Here is a 21787-nt window from a genome sequence, read left to right on the forward strand (position 1 = left end):
CTTCCGGTTGTGAGACGTGAGGCTTTCTGCCCGGGCCTCTCAGGGTGTAGCTGCATGACTTGGGGTGCAGGTACCTCTGGGGACTTTCCCACTCATTACGTCAGTAACAAAGTAGTTAAAGTAGTTCCTTGCACCTTTTCTGGTTTAGTTGGCCAGCTAACTAAGCCTGGCCTGCTGACATTCCTTGACAACACAATGTCTCCATCATCAAGCTAAATGGGCTAAATTTGTGGGTGCAACCCATTGGTGGACTGATTATTTTTCCAATGAAATAGGATATTATGTGAGTGCATCACTCATACTAAGGGTATCAATTCACACACTTGGATCTCGATCCACACTCCCAAGTCTGACCCACGCTGGTGAAGAGGATGACGAGGCAGAGAACCCCATCAAGCCAACGGAACTCACTCCAGGATCTCAAGGTAAAGCCCTGATCATGGGTCTTTCTGCCCCATCAACCCCCCTGCAGTTTACAAAAGCACGAGCAAGGAGAATGGGAAACACCCTGGGGGTCCCTTGGACTGGGATGAAACTCCTTCAGGAAGGGCAAGATCTTCCTCCTCTTTGTATCTAGCACATGAAAAGGAGAAAAAAACAGGCTGAATCACATTTAAAACTCTGTTTATTATATATGCCTTGTTCCTCATTCAGGAAATGTCAGAGGGGGCTGGGTCCTGATGCACAGCCAGGATCCTTCTTCTGGAGGCAGATAACACAGCGCCCACACCTGGGGTCAGAGAATGTCAGTCAGATACGCACACCAGGCCCTGAGCCACCCACACGCCAGCCTGGGCAGAACCAGAAACTCCTGACTCCTCCTAGCAGGGGAGTTAGTGAGGCTTCGAAGCTGCTCAGAGAACTGAGGTGCAAAGGCCTGGTTCAAATTCTGCTGCACCCTCATTAGGTGTGTCAATGTAGGCAGGCCACAACCCCCCAGTACCCACTTCCTCATCTGTAAAAATGAGGAAATTCAAAACACCTCGGACGCCGGCTATGAAAAATAAGTGACGTAAACATATAGCCAGGGATTGTTACAAATGCCTCTTGCCACCAAGTAGCAATAACAGAACTGGACTTGGGTTCCCATTCCTGACTCCACCTTGAGCTGAGAAGGCCTCTGTGACGAGACTGAGTGGCAGCTTGTCTTTTCCAGGCCAGCACACCACTGATGAGATTCCTGGGGAAAATGTGGTGGGTTGAATCCAAAACCACAAAGGCAACCAAATGCCAAAGAATCAGGGCCCCATGAATCCAGACACTAGAAAATTGTTTGTCCACAAAGCAGTCTCGTGGGCTTGAAGGAAATTAACCTTTCTGGGACTCGATCACCTGACTTACAATATGGGAAGGTCAGAATAAGTTGATGATTTTAAACTTCTTGGCCAGAGGATTCATGGAAAATAAACAGAAGTGACGTGACTTGCTAGGCCAGACCCTTCCTGCATACATACCCCTGCAGATTCCATGGACAGCCTGACAGCCACCGAACGGATCATCTCTCAGATCTCTTCTAGTTCTGGCATCCTGTGCTTTCTGCAGCTGAAACACTGGGGGATGGCAGACACTGCGTGTTATGTGCTGGGGTAGGGGCACAGCAGAGCCTGCTGGGGGGAGGTGAAGGGTCTTATCTACCCCCCACCCCCAAGAGCAGACAAGCCCCAGTTTCACAGATGCTGGTAGGAGACACAAGATTCCTCAATTAGAAACAAAGCCAGTTGATTATTCAAAACAGCAGTAGCCAGAACATCAGCGTTTTCCACCAGCCCCGATTCCTACAGGGTGATGCAAGGGGAGCTAGAAGGCACCCGCACACGCAGTAGGCAGCGTTACAGAAAAGGCACCCAGGGTGCACCAAAGCCAAATCTTTTACGGTGGACAGTGGGCATACCTGCTCTCTGCTCTGAAGGGAGGCACCACCTCATACATCCCAAGCCTGTCTGCTACTCGAACATCCTTGAAAAGACAATCTGGGCAAAAGGGCAGCCAGCACCTCGCTCTTAGGACTGCAGAAACTCGAGCCTCACAAACAGTGTCTCTGGACCACAGCCCTGTGGAGGCTGGTGTGCTCAGCATCTGCACTTGGACCGAAGAGATCCGAGTCGACTGGAAGCCTGGACCTTCAAGGGAAGAGGTGTGGTGTGACCCTGCCACTGAGATGAGCACAGGAGCTGTGCTGCCCTGCCATGACCACGCTGGCCACTCTTTCCATCATGGCCCATCCCTGACTGCACCCTACAGCCCTCACACCAAGGCAGGGACACAACCCATTTCCCTCCAACCCAAACTTCCCACCTGCTTCTAGATTCTTCTCTCTCGGTCTGGCATCCTGGAAAAGAGCACAGACTATATAGGGCTGGAGAGGCCTGGCCTATAATCCCGAACTGCTAGTTTCCAGCTGGGCAACCCTGGACATGTAATTCTGACCAGGGGCCCCTCATTTGTATTGGACCTAAGACCACCTCACAGTGGTCTTCAAAAATTTAAACTGGGTTAAGAATTAAGAGGTTTGGCACAAAACAAGACTCCAACCAACATTAGTGCCTTCCTCTCCCATGAGGTCTTCCTTTAAGATCAGTGCACACTCACCTCACCCTCAGTCAACTCCTGGGGCAGAATTTAGCCTTTGGTTTGCCTCTTAATTGTCAATATCCTGAACCATCAGGCCCTCAAGGCAGGGCTCATCCCTGTTGCTCCTTTCTACTCATTACTCCCTGCTGCTGGTCCAACTCCACCTTCACCACTCCCTCGGAGCTTTATTTTCAACTTTTCTAAGGCTTTTGTTTTAAGAGTATAATAACATTTGCAATGAGCCTGGAACACAGCAAACACCCAAAGTCCAAAACAACTTCTGCAGAGATGTGAATGTTCTCTATTTTGCACAGTCCAGTACAGTAGCCATTTGCCAAATATGGCTATTAAGCATCTGAAATGTAGGTAGTGCGGATGAAAAACAATTTTAAAATTTATTTAAGTTCAACTTAACCATATGTGGCAAGCGGTTACATCAGACAGTACAGATCTATACAACACTCTGCACACCAGACAGGGAAGGGAGCAAGCAGTTGTCTGAAATTTCTATAACCTTGCTCTGGATGGAGCAGGGCAAGGCCTCAAACCGTTTCAAAATGTTCTCGCAAGCACTGTAGGAATGCACAGGGTCACCCCAGACCCAAGCACGCTGGAGGCTTGCGGCCCACTCACTCAAACCCTGAGCTCAAGCCCGGGGCACGCAGCAGTAATGCGCTGAGCCCCAGCCCCGACCGAAAGCCGAGGGAAGAGACCATAGGGTTGAATTGGGCCTACGTGCGTTTCTTCCACGAGCGCACGAGCACAAGTAACTCGGGCCGATGGTAGGAAGCGATGGACCCCAGACACAGATCCTTTCTGGCTGAGGGAGCGAGGGAAGGAGGCTCGGGAGAGACAGCCTTATCAAGCAGATAAGTCGATGGGAGCTAAGTGTACTCCCTATGACCGTGTAATTCTAGAGCTGAGGTTCCTACACTTATGCGACCGCAGAAACATTCCTATCATCACATCATTACACAAAATGGCCTTTTCTTCCACGTTCTTCTCGGTATGTATTTTACGTTCAGCAAACACTTCGGAACTGTAGGCCAAGACACAGAAGTAGGCTCGGTTCTCCCGGTGAAATAACGGTGGAGAGAACAGGAGGCCCATGCGCTCATGGTTCGGGGGGGGGGGGGGTGGACGCGGGACCCGCGCAGCGTCACTCAGCAGCGCGTCCCCGCGACGAACTACTGCGACCGAGTCGAGGGCCCACCCCTGGAAGGCAGGCCGCCAGCTCAAGCCGGCCTCCTACCGCGCCCGAGTCCTCCTCCTCGGGGCAGGCCGTACCCACAACCCCATTCCCCCAGCGCTGCCTCTAAGGCCGCATGTGTCCTCCGAATGGGACCCTCACAAGCTCGGTTGGAGACCCCCGCCCGCCGCAGGGCCGACCGGGCCGGGCTAGGTACCTCCGGATCCCTCCCCACCCGCCCGACGCAGCCCAGCCCGCGACAACTGAGGGGCCAGCGCGCCCTCCCACCGGGCCCCGAGGCCCCACAATCTTTACCCGGCCTCAGCAGAGGGCAGGCACGGCCTGGGACCCTCGATGGCCTCGGATGACGACGATGGCCAGGAGCAGCCCGCGGCCGCAGGAACACGCTTCAACCACCAGCCATAGCTGCTAACCGGCAAGCCCGAGCCTGCGTCATCACGCGGCCCGCCGGAGGCCGCACGTGTCGTCACGTGACCCGGGGGCCCGGCGCGGCCCAGGGAGATGACGTCACGTAGGGGCCGGGGCGCGGTCTTCTCTGAGGACGGCTGGCAGAAGTGTGGTACCGGCGGAAGCTGGGTGGGGACAGGGGTGGAAGGAGCGGGGGTGGGCCTTGTAAAGGAACCGGAGACCGGGAGGGGAGCGGGGCGGGCGGAAGGCCCCAGAAATGAGGAGCGGGACGCGGGATCGTCCCCGATGAAAAGGGGGAAGACAGCCTCTTTGCTTTCAGAATTTCATTTTCTGCACTTTTCAAATGGAGATAAACACCTAATGGCTAGGTAAGCCCAGGCTAGTCTCACAAGTCAGGAATATTTCCCAAGGACCCGGGAGCTCTGACTTTGAAATGTAATTGTCAAGGGGGACAAAGCGCGATCTCCGGTGTCCTGGAATGTTAAGGGCCCACTTGTCACCTGACTCCAAATTGCACAAGTTATCTAGTGTAATGGGCTCTGTCCACTTAGCTGTATAGGAGAGTGAACTTTCTGTCTGTCCTTGTATCCCTTGAGTGGATTGCCTGTGATGCGCATCACATTCTGGTTTAATGCTTGTTCAATAAAATTCTTTCTCTTCTCCTTTTGTGAAGAGGTTTTCTGAGTTGGGAGGAGATTTTGTTTTTAGTTATCCGCACCCCCCCCACCCCCCGCTGAAGAAAGCACACCGCAAGGTTCTGAGACTGGAAAGAGCATGGCTTGTTAGGGATCCAGTTAAGTCTAAGGGGAGTTGGATAAGGACTACACAGTCAAGGGTCTTGACTATCAGGCTAGGAAGGTGAGAACTTGGTTCTGTAAGTAAAGGAAAAGCAGAGCAGTACTTGAAACTCATATTTTATGTGTAGCACCTAGTATATACATTCAAGCAGTTTACAGCATACAAATCCCATTATTTCGTTAAATTTGATGAGAGAGAGCAGGAGTATCACTTCCAGATTGCTAACGTGGAAACTAATATTCACCCAAGATCTCATAGAAGGCTAGAGTTTGATGCAGGTTGTTCTAGCTCAGAGTTCACTGCTCTTTCCATTCTGTCACTCTGCCATGAGATAATCAAAGAGAACCAGGAAGGTAAATGGTTATGGAGGGCCAGAGTATGGGTGTGAGGGTGTGCGTGTATATGTGTGATCAAAAATGGTGAGCTCTCCCACGACTGAAAGAGAAGAGCTTTTTTTCCTAAGATGATAACCAACAAAATTCACTAGAGAGGGGAAGATGCTCCATCAAAACTTTTATCCAAGTAATAAGAAAGGATGCCCAAACATTAAAAACTACATAATCAAAGTTCAAGTGCATTATACTATAGGAGGCCGCATGAGACTGGCACAGAGATAGGACTGTCACTAGTTAAGTATCTTATCTGCTGACGAGGATTTTGAGAACTTTTTCCAAAACCACATCTGGAAAGAGTAACTCCATTATTCTTCGAAGCCAGTTGGAATGTATGCCTGAAAAGAAAATTAGCAATTTGGCTCTGGAAGAATGTGGAGAGTCATAGCCAAGGAGATATCAAAGTAGGGCATGCAAGGTTTCTTCCACTGGGGCCACACGGGGTGGCTGTACTTCTGAGGGGTCATTATGATCTAGAGTTGGTCTTGTCACTGCAAATAATCCATAACCAATCTATAAATCAAAATTGGGGTGAGTTTATCATGAGCCAAATTTGAGGAACATATAGCCCGGGAGAGTCCTTTCATAAAGGAATGGAGCACTCCAAAGAATTGGGGGTGTACAGAGTGGTTATATACCGTCAAAGAGCATGTATCACATGTGATTGCAATGTCCTTTTCACAAAAGTCACGAGATGGCCCTGTCGGCCCAGTGATTGATGGACGCAGCTGGTATCAGGCCTGCTGTCTTGATAGGCACAGCAGGTAGAAGGTCTGTTGTCTCAAGTTAGATGGTCACAGGATGAGCACAGCAATCAAATCCTAGCCTAGGGAGGAATGCTTATCCTTGAGGAAATGCCAATGTGGGGGAAATTGCATCCTTATCTTAAGGGCATTTGTTCTTGTCTTTGGGACATGGTAAATCCTTAAAGCAGATATACAGTGCATGTTCAAAGGCCACATCAGGCCCTTCTGGAAAAACAAAGTCAGGCTGAATTAGTTTTACACCAAGTGGCTTCCTCATTATAGTCTATATTCCTCAATATATCCTATTGCTTGCCATTTATCTATCAGATTGGTCTGTTGTCATTTACAGGCTCAGAAACCGGATATATAAATTCATTGAGAATTCACTTGAATCAATGTTACCAAACCACGTTTGTTTTTGCCTGTCGCCCAGAAAGCCAAACACCGAGACAACGAGATTGCACTAGAGAGAGGGTTTAATCACAAGGCAGCCAAGTGAGGAAAACGGGAGAACAAGTCTTAAATCCACCTCCTCGATAATGGGGACTCAGGGATATTTATGGAGTAGGGGCAAGGTGGTCTGAAATGTGGAGATAGATGATTGGAGGTGAGGGGAGGTGAGGTAATTGATGACCTGCGCAAGTGTAGTCAGACTTCATGCCTCTTCATAGGACACATGTTCACAAAGTGGCAGCGTCACTGTGACCTGAGGGTGGAGTTTTAGCCTCTTGACATCAAAAGGTTGCTTATCAGACATCTTCATGGGCCCAGTTGATGGGTTGGTGGTCTTAACTGGCCTGAAGTGGACAAGGGGTTCTAATTCCTGAAAAACAGCTCAAACACCCATTACCATGGTGATCGAAGCTCCAGGGAGATGTTATCTATAGGAACCTAGTGTGAGTCGGCTAGCATATTGCCTAAACAGCACAGTTGATGATGGGTGGGTAAACAGCTATAAGCTATAACCAGTAATTGCAAAAAGGAAAAAAAACTTGAGTTCCTAGCTACTTAATCATCAATGGCTAACTGTTTGCTGGTTTCATCAACTCTAAAGAAATTCTCTTCTTTGCTAATTAAGTCAACGTTGGATTTATCACATGCACAGCACAGTATGAGGTGTTGCATGACATATGTCAAAGAACAACTCAGGGGCATCTAGTTAGTTATCTGCTAGCTGTTTATTTCTTATATGAGGGAGACAGTTGATGGGTGAGAGGGACAAATAGGAAAAAACTGAAGTCAGCCTTGGGAACAGTGAAAAGATTCACTTAAAAAAAATTACCTGGAAACTAGCAAAAATGTGAGTCCAGGAAAACTGTCTTTGAGTAGGCCAATCGAGGGTAATTTTCAGTTGTTCAGGGGTTTCTTGAAAACTAGTCTAGCTAGGAAGCATGTGTATGAAGCTGTGTTCAGGTAACATCAGTGCCCTTTCATCTTAGTCTGGCCAGGTGTGTGCCATTTCTCTCAGAACTTCTCAGATACAAAAAGGAATCTCATACAGTCCCTATCTTTAAAGGAACTTACAGTCTAGTAGAGGAAATGTCCTAACATGGTTAACTCCAGCATCAGAGGCATAGGAATAAAGTGCTCTGGGGGCTGGAGGAGGGAAAAATTGCATCCAAACGTCTAGTGGAAGAGGTGATACTTGAGCTGGGTGATAAAGCCCAACAGCCAAGTCCACCAGGGACAAACCAGGCGTCCAACAAACCTCGGTTAATTAACTTGCTGCAACAAGGGAGAAACCCAGAGGATTCTGGGCTGCCTCTCATTATGAGAGTAGAAAGGGGGTTCTGTAAGATTTGGGATTGCAATGAATAATTCCGAGGAGGGGAGAGGGGAAGTGAGGCTCAGCTCTAGATTGTTGCTTCCATGAAGTGCAGACAATTTAGTAATTGGCTCTCAGTTATTTTTGTTCATGGGTTGGGGCCACAGAGAAGGCTAGGGAGGTTATTGGTAAGAAAGCAGTGACCATGAAAAAGAAGGAGGCTGTTAGGACACTTTACAGCTGAGGTGTGACCGTGGGAGAAATATTGTTTCATGTTAACACTGCAGCTGACCTCTTCAGGGTCTGTTATGAGAGACTGAGTATACAAATGGATGATGAGTGGACCAATTATAAAATAGAACTCTGACCCACAACCTGCAGCAACCAGCACAGGAAGCCAGCTGCTGTAAGTCAGACTTGGTGGAAGTCAGGCTGCTTTCTCTAGTGACAACCTGGGAAGCCACACAATAACTCCTGTAACAATCCAAATGAGCCAAATGACCAGGACTTGGTGAATAACTGACAACTTCCCTAATTTTTGTTCCCACTTCCCAGTTAGGACCAACCAGAGATAGCCAAACACATTCCCCTAACCAATCATGAGGACACCCCACTTCTAGTTAGCCCACCTCCAGCTTCCCCAGGCACACAATGCCAGGGCACCCCTGAGCCCCCCTTTCTCCACCATGAAGCTCTCCCCATCCCCTGCCTGCCTTTGGGTCTCTTGCAAACCAAGTGACGAGGGCGACTCTCTCACTATAGCCAACTCTGAACACGTAGCCTTTGCTTGATCTCATTTGGTTGGTCCTTGTTTATTTCCAAAATCATCACCATCTGATTATTAGTAGGCAGAATTTTACTTGAAGCCTGGTCTTGTGTATGTGGATTTGAAGAAGCCTGAGGAGAGTCAGCCTAGGGTCAGGTTGTGAGATAAGAGAAAATACACATATTGGTCTCTCCCCCAGTTCCTGGCACAGAGCTCCTACATCCCTTGGAATTTCCTGGGTGGAAGGAGTGTCTTTTTTTCTAATGAGGCGACTCTGGGTGGGCTCCTGGATGGTTCCTGGATGGGAGCTCGTCATCAGAAAGACCATGATTAGAAATTTAAAACTTTCAGCACCATCTCCATCCTCCAGAGAGGGGAGAGGTGTTGGAAATGGAGTTAATAATTAATCATGTCTATGTGAGGAAGCCTCCATAAAAACCCCAATATTCTGGGGTGCGAAGAACTTCTGGGTTGGTGAATACGTGGAGGTGCTGGGAGGGTGGTCTGCTCAGGAGAGGGCATGGAAGCTCTGTGCTCCTTCCCACATACTTTGTCCTAGGCATCTCTTCCATCTGGATGTTTATCTATATCCTTTATCATATCCTTTAATAATAAAGTGGTAAAGAGTAAGTAAACTGCTTCCCTGAGTTCTGTGAGCCACTCTAGCAAATTAATCAAACCCAGAGAGGGGGTTGTGGGAACCTCTCATTTATAGCTGATTGGTCAGAAGCACATGTGACAACCTGAACTTGAGATTGGCATCTGAAGTGGGGGGCAGGGCAGTCTTGTGGGACTGAGTCCTTAACCTGTGGGATCTGATGCGATCTCCAGATAGACAGTGTCAGAATGGAGTTAAAGTGTAGGACTTTCAGCTGGTGTCACAGAATTGCATGATATGGGAAAAACTCCCACACATCTGGTGTCAGAACTGTTGTGAGTGTGGTAGTAGTGAGAGTAAAGGAGAAATACAGGAGTAGATTGAGTTTTTCCTAAAACACAGGTTAAGGAAAATTTTAGCAGTGTTATTTACTGCATTACAGAGTGACAAGCATGGAAAGGTCTTAGTGGAAGACCTTAAATATCAGGCCTCTGTTCTGAGAATGGTGGGAGAATAAGTACCAAATGCCCTGCAATATGTGTGTCTGTGAATGTAGTAAGCTAAATTATCGCAGAAGGTAGATTGAAAGGTCATTTCCTGCAGCTCTGCTTTATGTGCCAAAGGGACTGGAATACCTAATGCCTTCGGGGAGTGCTAGACACCAACTATTTCTTTGGTATCTGTACCAAATAGCGCCCAGTCAGGAGACAGAAACATGGTACAGGAAAGATTTAATATAAAGGATTATTAAGTATAATGGGATTAGGGTAACAAGAGATTGGCTAGTAAAAGTGAAGAGAACTGAAGAATGCAAGAATAGTAAACATAAGGAGCAGCTACTATTCTGAGGGCTGAGATAAGGCTCCCAGGGAAGAAACCCCCCTACACCCCCAGGGCTGAGATCCAGACTTTTGGAGAGCGCATAGCTACAGCTCGCCGAATGGCAGAGAAGTGCTGGCAGAACCTGCAGTCCACCCTCTAGAAGGCAGGGAAAGCTGTTCGTGGGGAGGTGTCTTGCTGAAGCACTTGGATATAAAACTTCCCAAGGTGCATGCTGGGGGAATCTGCTGGCAGCTGTGCACTGCAGAGCCAGATGCTGCGGAGCACCTGTACTGGAGGAGCTCCCTTGATGTTGGGAGGTGGGTGCTGCAGAGGCCTCTTGTTCTGCAGGTGCCTGCCAAGAAAGCTCACTGGAGCCAGGCAGCAAAGCCCCTTCCTCCTACACTGCCTCCCAGCAGCTTCTACTGGCAAAGCTTTACACTGGACCACGCGGAAAAGGAGGAATGCTCAAAGGGCCCAGTGCCATCCCACAGAGCAGAGAATGAGAGTGAATATGGAGCTGAGAGATAATACATTGACACTGGCACAGGATCCAATACTTTAATTATATCAGTTGAGACAAATATTGGTTTGTTTGGCATCAGTTTACATTCTAACTGTGCTGCATGGTTCCTACTGGCAGTTTGGTTTAGTGGCAAAATAGTAGGCCTGCTGCTGCTGGCTCCAATTTGCAGTGTGCTTTGGGCAAACCACCTGATTCTCTGGACCTCATCTGTAAAAGGGTGGCAGTTATTCCAGGTGACTGTTGAGGTTCTACATTTTATTCTGATAGGGTCCAGACATGCTTGCTATTGAATTTCCACTTTCCTGATGTGTTTGTCTAAGGAACGCAGGCATTGAAACAGAAGAAGTCTGAGGCCAGCCCCGTGGCGTAGCAGTTAAGTGCGCGTGCTCTGCTGCTGGCGGCCCGGGTTCGGATCCCAGGTGCACACTGATGCACCGCTTGTCAGGCCATGCTGTGGCGGCGTCCCATATAAAGTAGAAGAAGATGGGCACGGATGTTAGCCCAGGGCCAGTCTTCCTCAGCAAAAAAAAAAAAAAAAAAGAGGAGGATTGGCATGGATGTTAGCTCAGGGCTGATCTTCCTCACACACAAAAAAACAGAAGAAGTCTTAGAAAAGGTCTTCATGGTTGTGAAAATTAATAAAGGAAATCTCAACTAAAATTGGAGTTGGGAAGGCCTGTAGAGGGAGCTCTACACGACCTACCATTCATCATCAATTACCCCAAATGGAAATAAACGTACCTTGTGTTTCCAGCAGGAACTTGGCTACTACGTTAGTACCCCAGCAGGAGGAAGGAAGATTTTCTTCTCTCCTGGCAACAAGCTCAGCCAGTGGAAAACACCCCAACTCAGCCAATGAGGAGCAGCCACCACCTTGAACTCTTACTGTCCTCCAGTGAACTTTTGTTTAGAATAGCCCCTTCCAGCTCCCCTTTTTCATTCTCTGGACTTGCTTGTGGTTCGCTGTAGTTTGCATGTCCCAAATTGCAATTCCTTTGCCATTCCCAAATAAACTCATTTTGCTAGTAAAATAATTGGCTATTTTATTTTAAAGTTGACACTGTGGCAGTGGGAATGAAAGGGCAAAATGAGAAAAAGAAAGGGAGTGGACCCCTGCAAGCCGCGCCCTCCCCTTGCCACAGGCCCCACCCTCCTGCAGACCCCGCCTTCACCTTCCACAGGCCCCGCCCCTTCCCACTCGCTCCTCCCTCCGCCTGCCACGATCCCCGCCCGCCTCCGCCCGCCGGCCAAGCCCTCCGTTTCCCATCGGCTTGAGCTTGGCCTCCCTGAACGCGAGGCAGGTTGGGAAGTGGCTTGCCCTAAGGATGGCGGCAGAATTAAAAAGCTATAGTCGCTCTCACGGCCACGAGGGGCCGGGAGGCAGCTGAGGGCGGGGCAGACCCGCTCTCGCCCTCCCTGAAGCGCGTGGGGCGGGAAAGAGGCGCAAGAGGCGCGCTCCCGCGTCCCTGAAGGGGCGGGGCAGGGCAGGCGTGTTCTCGGCTGCCCCGAGGGGTTGGGGGCGTGGCGTGTGGGCTGGGGGGCGTGGCGTGATCGCGGGGCGTGGCGGGGGCGTGGCCGCGCCCTCGGCCCGGAAGTGCGGGGTGCGGGGCGCGGGGCAGCGACGGCCCCTGGCGGCCGCGGGTGGAGATTGCGGCCGAGCGGGCGGTGCAGGAGCGGCGGCAGTGGCGGCGGCCGTGGGGGCCCGGCGAGCATGTAGCGGCTGCGGGCTACGTGGGGCTCCCGGGGCGGGGCGGGCCGGGCCGCGGGGGCCGCTCGCGGCGACATGGAGGAGGAAGGCAAGAAGGGCAAGAAGGTGAGCGTGCGTGGGCGCGTCCTCATGGGCGGGGGCGGGCTGGACCCCAGGGCGAGGCGGGCGGAGGGGCCAGGGCTCGGGGGGACAGGGGAGGGTCCCTCGGGGCCGCCCTTCGGTCTGCTGGTGTGGGGTGCGCGGAGGTCCGGCTTGGGGAGGTCCAGGGAAGGGAGTCTGATTTGAGGAGGCCCGGCGTGGAGAGGCCCGGGACGGGGAGGCCCGGCGTGCGGAGGTCCGGGGGCGCACACAGTTGGTAGTGACCGTGGCGGGAAGGCTGAGGCCCCCCGGCGGACAGCGCCCGGTCAGGCCCGGGACGGGGCCTCGGGAGGCGGTCTCCGCGGATGGGGTAGGAGGCGAGCCCCTGGACAATGGGCTTAGGTGGTCCCGCCGGCCCGGCGGGCGGGGGAGGAAAGAGCCACGCCTTTCCGCCCCTTCCGGTCAGTGACTCTCCCCAGACCTAGGCTCTCCACATGGCCTTTCCCTCGGGTCAGTGACCAGTGGCTGCAGAAGAGCTGGCCCCGGTTAGGGCCCGGAAAGTTTTCCACGGTTGGTATCTTAGAGACAATGGGGTGTAAGCTTAATGTAGAAACGTTTACCGCTTAGTTGGCGTCAGTTTTTGATATCAAGTAGAAGCAAAAGCTGTGCTTCGCGATACAGCCCGTTCACGGGTTTAGTTTTGCCCTACCTAATACCAGCTGAGTGATGTTAGTGACATTACGTTTGGCAGTTGGATTTCGGACATAGTTCAGACGCTTCTTAGTTTATGTAGTTTTAAAAATGTGGCTTTAATTACAGGCTAGAGCAGTTGGTAAAGAAACTCAACATTGTAAGGAGACTGAAATAACCACGTGAGATAAGCTACCATTAAAATGGAAAGTGAGTTTCAATTAAATGCATATTTTTCAAATACAGGCTTTATAATCTGCTTAAATGTCTTACCATTTTCGTTTTAATAAATGTGTGTGTGCACTTTTATGCACAAGTTTAAAACAGACCTTGCTAAATCCTATGATCTTACCACCGTCCACTCTTCAGAGCCAGCTGTGTCCTTCAGTTGACGATTGCTCATCACCTCGTTTTACAAGGTGCCTCATTTTAAAAAGGTCGTATTTGAAATCGAGTATAGCCAGGTGGTCTTCGGGGGATTGTGTGGTGCTGCTTCCCTCCCTTTCTTTACTCATTGTTTTGTTACGTTATGAACACGCATGTCTAATTTAAATGCCATATCTGTTGTGGTTACCTACAAAGATGGTTTAAGTCTGGAAAACAGCCTAAGAAAGTAATTCAGCCTACAAGCATTGGACTGCAGAGGGATGCTGCCCACCACAAAGGAGGAAAGCTGAGTTGAATGTTTCAACCAAAGCTGGTAGAAGTCTCCAGAAGAAATTCAGTCAATCCCATCCTTCTCTGTCACAGACAGGCAGGTGGGCCAGGGCCCTTATAGGAGATGGCCTGTCCCCAGTGCTCTTGGCTGCCAGCATTCTACAGAATAGTTAGCTCACTCCCCGCAAACACCAGTCCTTGCCACACAGCATCTTCCACAATCAGGCCAGACAGTGCCTGGTAAGGAGAGTCACTCCTTTCAAGTGGGTGCTAACCTGGATCGGATTGACTGAATTTCTTCTAGAGCCTTCTACGAGCTTTGGTAGAAACATTAAAACATTCAGTAATGTTGAGAGTGACAGAAGCAGTAAGACATTTCTGAGGTTTTGGAGTAGAAGTGAAAAAACCAGTAAAACTCAAGAATTTTGGAGTTGGGGGCAATGGAAAGATTAGGCATAGAGAAGGTTAATGATGAATTTCATTGTCTCTGTTAGAGGAGATAATCAGTTGTCAGCTAGTTGCCTGAGCCTGGAGTTTTGTGTTGTCTATGCTGCCACTGCCCCAGCTCATTTTCCCACGGGCAGGCCAGACGGAGAGCTCTGGGGCACGGATTCTTATCCAGGCCATAACTTAGCACACTGTGCCCGTTGCTCTCTGCCAGTCGCAAGCTGGCAGAACCTTCCTGCCCTGCTCCCCTAGTCGATGTGAAGTCACTTCCAACTCATGAAATTTGGTACTTAAGTTGTTCTCATTATGGTAAATGAACTAGAGATACCTATTTTAAAACTTATACACAAATTCAAGCTCAAACAGCAGAAGTAATGACAATAGTTTTATGGAAGTACAGTTTAGACATTTAAATTCTCTTTCCAAGTTAGCTCCCTCAAAAAACGCACATTTAAACCTTTAAAAATGTGGATTGGTGAGCTTTTTTTCTGGTCTTCAGACACTTGTCTTAGTGTTTTGTTGAGCAGTTATTCAGGCTTGTTCTAACGTGGCCTGTTTCCTCAGGGCAGGAATCAGCAAGCTGCCAGAGACCCAGTAGACCAGAGTGGATTTCATATAAAGTGGCCCCAGGTACAGCCATGTTCTTTCTCAGGCTACCCTGGCACATATGGTGAGGGTGACTTGAGCCCCTATTAATGTCCCGTGGAAGGCGCTGGGTGATGGGGATGCAGGTGGAGCCAGTGGGGAGATGGCTAGGTCCTGGTACGTCTGCGGGATGAGTGTGTGGACAGAGAAGTCCACTGGCTGCTAGAGATGTGGGGTCCGGGGAGTAGGAACGACCACGGGGGTCACTCTCCTGCCTGGATGTCCCCAGAGTGACTGGTACCTTTCAGACCACAAGTCTTGATTTGGGGTTTGGAGAATAAGGCTGCCTCCTTACAAAACGCACCCAAGTTCCATGTGTTTCGACACTATTCTGTTAGGATGTAATTTCTTTTTATAAGAAACTTAGGTGTACACTTGAGTTGGATTGTGTGCATTTTTAGAAAAACAGTTGACTCACATGAGTGTCACAGCCCATGAGAAGCCACAGCTGTGGGAGGTCACCATTGGGCCTCAACCCTGTTTGGGTCATGGCTTCTGCTGCTTCTCCTGCTGTTAGGTCATGGGTCGCACTACTGGTGGCCATGATTTCAACCTGAACAAAGTTAAATATTTTTAAATTGATCTACTTTATTTGCATTCTTTAAATAAAAAAAAGGTTATAAGGTACACTAGAAATGTGGGACTGGATATTAAATGATAATTAGGAATTATTATTGATTTTGTTGGGTATAATAGTTGTAATATGTTTTGTCAAGTTCTGATCTGATAGACATCGATACTGAGGTATTTATAAGTGAAATACTATGATTTCTGAGATTTGCTTTACTCAAACTAGAAAAAAAAAGGAGAGATAGCTGAATTCTTTGGCAATGGGTGTTCATTATATTGTCTACTTCTGTGAAATTTTGAGAGTTTCCATATAAAAGGGGAGAAAAAGATCCCCTAGGTTATGGGCCCCGGATTATCAGCTCATGCACCTGCAGAATCCTCCTTCAGCCAGTGTCTGTGAAGAACTGGGAGCTTGGGCTGGACCATTGCCTTTAAAACTTTTGTAACTCCAGCCATCAGACAGCCATACCTTCTCCACTGATGTGTGCACTTGTGTGTAAATGTTTATAGCTGAAATGAAAGTTTAAAGAAATGGTGCTTACTACAAGCAATGCTCTCTGATTTTTTTATTCCATTCTTTTTTTTTTTTCCTCTCATTAAAAATACTGCTGGTCATGACCTACTAAATTGCTTTTATAACTGAATTGATTCTATAGCTGTCATAGCCGTAACATGGGTTAGCAAAGTGAATATGGGCCTCTATACCTTGTTATATCTTTCCTCTTAGATAGTTGTCACAGTGATTCTTGCGGGGCAACGTGGCGCCCCAGGGTGAGGAGGCCGGAAGACCAGGGCCGAAGGTGCCTGGTGGAGACCATAGGTTAGACGAGTCTGGAATGACCGGCAAACATGAGGCTCATTCCTCTCTGGTTTGGAGAGTTACTATTTATATAGTATCATGTATTTATTAATTTTCCACGTAAGGATCTATATAGTCCCTGGGCCCAGATTCTGTTACCCACTGACTGTGACGATTTAGATTGAGAAAGCACATCAGAATCTTGTAGTGCTTCTCAGTTACTGCTCTGAGTGTCATCGAGGGGAAGATAGTGTAGAGGGAAACCTTTCTCTTAGCAGTGGTACTGCAGTGGGGGGCTGCTCTGAAATGAGAAGGGCGTTCAGCATTCTGCCCCATGAGTTTGGGGACAAGTGCCTCCTGTACCCAGTGAGTTTGGTCACTGCAGTTACTGTTGGTCTTAACATTTCTTCATTTCTGTCAGCAATAATAACCCAACTCCTCCATCCTCATCACCACTCTCGTGTTAGTTAACAGCCACGGCTAAGTACCGTAGATTTAGCTGATCAGCATGAAATCATCCTATTTATTTATTTGAGTGTCTATTACATGCTTACTATAGTGACAAGAAGGGCTGAGGACACTGCATTCTTTTTGAAGAGTAAGCTGCTCATACAACGTTAGAAAATGAGAGAGGGCCAGTGCCATCGTGTCAGGAGAGACATGGGTGGGTGTCCGCTAATTCCACGTGGGGGACCATGTATGTGACATTCAGAAGCAGGAGAGGTGGAGACCGAGGCCCCGCAGTGCTGGGAGGGCTGGGGGGCGTGGTGGGGGAGTTTGGGTTTAGTCATGTGTGCAGCTGAAGCCACTGGAGGTTTTTATTTATTCTTTTAAGAACCGTTCAGTGGCATGGACTGTGAGCCAGGCGCAGATACTGGGGAGACGGGTGAGTTGGATGTGCTCTGTGGCCGCAGAGCTTGAAGTGGAGCTCAGAGGACAGGTGAGGGTGGAACTTTAGGAAGCGTGCTTTGCTAAGAGTGAATAAGAAAACCTTGTTGTTATGAAGACATCAAGTAGAAGCATAGAGAAAATGTTGTAATGACATCCCCGTGCCCCAACTTCAAACATGGTCGGTGCATGGGCAGCTTGTTTCAGGTTCAGTTTTTCCTCATCCACCCCTGCTCCCCAGGTGTTATGGGCTGAACCATGTACTCCTCAAATTCATATGTGGAAGCCCTAGTCCCCAGCAACGGAGAAAGGGTCTGAGATATGGCCTTTAAAGAGATGATTTAGGTTAAATGACGTCACTAGGGTGGGCCCTGATCCAATCTGGCTGGTGTCCTTATAAGAAGGGGAAATCGGGACACAGACACACACAGAGGGAAGACCATATGAGGACACAGGGAGAAGACAGCTGTCTGCATGCCACGGAGAGGGGTCTCGGGAGGAACCAGCCCTGCTGACACCTTCATCTCCACCTTCCACCCTACGGGACTGTGAGGAATAAATGTCTGTTGTTTGAGCTGCCCCGTCTGTGGTGTTTGTTAAGGCAGACTAAGCAGGTTATTCTGAAGCAAATCCTAGTTGTCAGCCTGATGTCTGTCTAGTTCAGTGGCCCATTGCTAGGACTGCGTGGTGGGAATCAGTCTCAACCTAGCCCAATGGTTCTGAGGACCTGGTCTCCATTCTTGCACCAGACACAGATGAGCTACTCAGAGCAGCAGGATGACCTACCCTGTGCTCTGTGTGGGCCGCAGACCGCACACTCACTGTGCCCTGTGGTCCATGATGGGCTTTCTGCCTAAGGTCTGCAGGGGGGAGTGCGCTGAGCCTTGTGTCATCTTTGCGTGGCTTCTACGTCATTGCTCTGCTTTGGCACTGTTTGCTGCTCGGCTTGCTCTTTCTTATTCCTCAATCCAAGAGCAATGGCTCTTGAAATGCGCTCAGTTTTAATGATTATGCAGTTGTAAGGGAATTTAGCTTTGTATTTGTCAATTTAGTAGAAATAAAAAGGAAATTTCTTTAGCTCTGTGCCAGTGCCAAAAATGTTACAGTTTTTCCTCCTAAGTGTGCCTGAACAGTAGCAGTTTTTGCTGGATCGTGTTAAAAATTAGGGCATTTGATCGCAGGCGTGCAGTGAAAATAATCCTCTTCAGTAAGTACAGTAGGAGGTTGGAATTTGGGCTTTTGTTTGAGGCTTAGGATAGTGAACTGCCGTGTGTCTTGTAACCCAGGAGGTGGAAAGCTTAGTTGAATTCTGAACATACGAGAACAGTGGTGAGCCTGACCCTGTTGTGTTGCTGTTCATAAGGAAAACCCGGTGTGCGAGTCACCTGTTTCAGGTGGGAGATGCTGTTTCACCTGTGTTGTTACTTGTGACTCTGAGAAGAAAAAGAGAGAAACTTATATTCTTTGAATCTTTATTATCCATTCTATAGTTTAAAATTCCATGCTAGCTTTTTCCAGAAATCTAATATGCTTCCTGCATGTTGTTACCATGAACATGCAGTCAGCTGTGGTTTAGAATATTCCTTTTTTCCCTTGCTGTTTACACGGTGGGGATACAGGTTATTAATTTAACGCCTTGGACAGACCTACGTGTCAGGTATGTTACCCTACATGGCCCATGTCAGGAAATGTTCCAGGTTTGACTGTGTCTAACTGTTTTATTACTGTGTAGACATGTTACTCTCAACAGTTCTTACATTTTATGTTCTGTGGTACACGTGGCAGCCACAGCAGACCTACCCATCGTACATCCTGTGTCAGACCCATCTCAGGCTCTGTTCTAAGGCTCTTTGCCCCTGATATTGTGCATCTTCAGCCCCACTGTTTGGAAGAGGTGTATACAGCCACTGTTTGCTTTTCCAGCCTCTGCACCCAGCATTTTAGTGTGAAAATTTTTGGATACGCCAGAGTTGAAAGAGCTTCACAGCAAATATCTGAACACTTGCCACCTAGATTCTACCATTAATGTTTGCTATACTTGTTTGATCCCATATCTAGCCATCTGTTCATCCCTCTACCCATTCATCAACCCATCTTATTTTTCTGATGCATTTCAGAGTAAACTGCAGACATCAGTTCACTGTGATCTAAACACTTCAGTATATATTTCATTAACTAGGGTTCAAGATTTGTTTACAATTTCTTTTGCTGTAAAATTCACATGCAATGAAATATACACATCTTAAATGTACATCTGCTAAATTTTGACAAATGCATACAGCTATGTAACGTAAACCCCTGCCAAGAAATAGAACATTGCCATCACTCAGAAAGTTCCCTTATGCCTCTTAGGAAGTCCCTTCCCAAGGCAACCACTGTTCTGATTTTTTTCCCACTGTAAATTAGTTCTGTCTATATTAGTTTTATCTGCTCTAGAACTTCATCCAAATGGATTCATACAGTATATATTCTTTTGTGCAAAGATTCCTTTACTCAGCATAAGGTTTTTGAGATTCATCCATGTATCCAATGTTGTGTGTATCAATTATTGCTGAGTAGTATTCTTTTGTATGTATATACCACAATTTGTTTATCCATTCACCTGTTGTTGGACATTTGGGTTCTTTCTAGTTTTTGAATTATTATGAAAAGCTTCTATGAACAGTTGTTCACAAGCTGTTGCATGGACACATGTCATTTCTCTTGGGTAAATACCTAATAACAGAATTGCCAAATTACACGGTAACCATATGTTAAACTTTATAAGACACCACCAAACTGTTCCCTCCTGAACTTTTGTCTACTAATTCTATGTTATTGAGAGAGATGGTGTTAAAATCTCCAGTTACTGTTTTGGATTTGTTTGTTTCTCCTTGTAGTTTTGTTAGTTTTGGTTTCATGTATTTTTGAACCTCTGTTCTTAAGTACATACAGATTTAGGATCATTATGTCTTGTTGAAATAGCTCTTTTTCATTGTGAAATGACCATCTTTATTTCTGGTAATAGTCCTTGTCTTGAAATTTCCTTTGTCTGGTATTAGTATAGCCACGCCAGCTGTCTTGTGCTGCACGCTTGCATGGTGTGTCTTTCACCAAGTCTATAGCGTTGTATTTAACTGTATCTTTTATAAACAGCATATTGTTTATACACTTGTTATATCTTCTTTTTTTATCTGGTCTGACAACTTTGCCTCTTGACCCTGCCCTTCACATTTAATGGACTGTTGACATGGCTCTGTCTGTTGACAACAGTGCTCTTGTTTTCCATTTCTCCTCTTTGCACTTTCTTCCTGTGGTCCTCCTTTTCTGTCTTCTTTTGGGTTGAGTATTTTTGTATTCCATTCTCTTGCTAAGTGCTCTTTAGCAGGATCTCCTCTAGGGATTACAACACGCCTCCCAGATTTGTCACAGACTGCTGTAAATTAATGTCATGCCGTTTCCGGTCTAACATAAGAACAACTTCTCGGCAGTAGCATTCCATTTATGCTTCCTCCTGTCGTTTGCAGAATTTTGACATACATTTTATTTCCATATGTGTAACATATTATTTTTGCTTTAAACAACTGATTTTTTGCCTTTTTCTATTGAAATGATTTTAAATTTACATAAAAGTTGGCAGAAATAGTACACCGAGCAGCCATATACCTCCACCCAGATTCCGATCATTAACATTTCTAAACCGTTTAACAATAAATTGCAGAAAGCATGCCCGTGACCCTTTATCCTTCGGTATATATTTCCTCAGTACATTGGCACTCCAGCCTCATCTTACCAAGACCATCGCAATCAGGAAATTAACATGAATCCAGTATTGCCATCCATTCAGGGACCCCACCCACGCTTGCTGATTGATGTTGGTTTGCCGCATTCCTGGTGATGCTGGCTATGGTCACTTGCCAGGTTTCTCCATTTTAAAGTTTTTATTTAATCTTATTTCACTCATAAGACTATAGTGCTTTACTATCATTATTTCTTTTGAAGCTCAAATTGTCCCAAACTCAGCCAGTAGGAGCCACTTAAAACTGGCTCTGGTGTCTTTTTATTTTTAATTGTGGTAAAAGTTCCATAACATGCAGTTTACCATCCTAATCATTTTAGACTGTGCAGTTCAGTGTTGTTAAGTACATTCACATTGTTGTGTGTCTGGTGTCTTTTGACAAATCTCTGTTGTTCTTTGAGCTCTTGCTTCCATTTGCTGCAAGATGGTCCAGGATCATCTGATGCTTCCGGTCCCAACCTTGAACCGGACGTTGTCTAGGGCGCCCTGGTTGCTTTCAGTGAAAATGGTATTTAGAAACCAAGATCTGGTTGGTAGATGTGCTCATCGCTACTGGGGTATTGTTACTTTTAGGTCCAAGAGTTCATGATCTTGATCTGTGAGAGGGTTATTCTGAGACAGTCTATACTGTTATGGGAATAGGAACCTCTTTTGGGTTATTTTTTATTGACAATATTTTTTGGAGAGCTTTCATTTATGCATATATAGTTTCATTATTCTTCTTTAGGGCTGAATGGCATTTTCTCCTGTGGATTCATGTGATTGATTTCAACAGTAGCCTGTCTATGGACTGTTAGGTTGTCATTTTGCTCTAACAAAAAAATGCAGTGATGAGCCTTTCACTAACCTTTCACATGTGTGCAGATGCATCTGTAGGATTAAGTCCTGAAAGTGCACTTGCCTGGAAAGCTTATGTACTTTTGTAATT

The 21787-nt window shown here is 47.4% G+C and overlaps 1 protein-coding gene, 1 long non-coding RNA gene and 1 other non-coding gene across 10 annotated transcripts in view; 1 reads left to right on the plus strand and 2 right to left on the minus strand.

Moving 5' to 3' along the window:
• Positions 1-607: 607 nt before the first annotated feature.
• LOC106803124 (uncharacterized) lies at positions 608-4237 on the minus strand. 2 transcript variants are annotated; one of them, XR_015551922.1, is made up of 4 exons: positions 4076-4223; positions 1892-2120; positions 1455-1550; positions 608-730 (listed from the first exon to the last, which is right to left on the minus strand). It is a non-coding gene; the product is annotated as an uncharacterized LOC106803124 (long non-coding RNA). The 2 variants fall into 2 exon arrangements; XR_015551926.1 differs by lacking the exon at positions 1892-2120 and having other exon boundaries at positions 4076-4237.
• LOC147918113 (small nucleolar RNA SNORA9) lies at positions 3064-3195 on the minus strand. The gene has a single exon (XR_015553597.1). It is a non-coding gene; the product is annotated as a small nucleolar RNA SNORA9 (small nucleolar RNA).
• An 8041-nt stretch (positions 4238-12278) lies between the features above and the next one.
• Positions 12279-21787, plus strand: part of CCM2 (CCM2 scaffold protein) — a 52048-nt gene continuing 42539 nt past the window's right edge. Inside the window, exons 1-2 of one of the 7 annotated variants that reach the window (XM_087429922.1) lie at positions 13043-13837; positions 14749-14809. In XM_087429922.1, the coding sequence (XP_087286048.1) occupies positions 13758-13837; positions 14749-14809 (141 nt within the window). In that variant the 5' untranslated portion in view covers positions 13043-13757. Of the gene's footprint in view, positions 12413-13042; positions 13838-14748; positions 14810-21787 lie in introns of those variants that run through there. The other 6 variants (XM_014793644.2, XM_014793641.2, XM_087429618.1 and 3 more) reach the window with 6 other exon arrangements.

Source organism: Ceratotherium simum, chromosome 1 (assembly GCF_057802395.1).
Source record: "Ceratotherium simum simum isolate JZ-2026a chromosome 1, ASM5780239v1, whole genome shotgun sequence".
Lineage (NCBI taxonomy): Eukaryota > Metazoa > Chordata > Mammalia > Perissodactyla > Rhinocerotidae > Ceratotherium > Ceratotherium simum.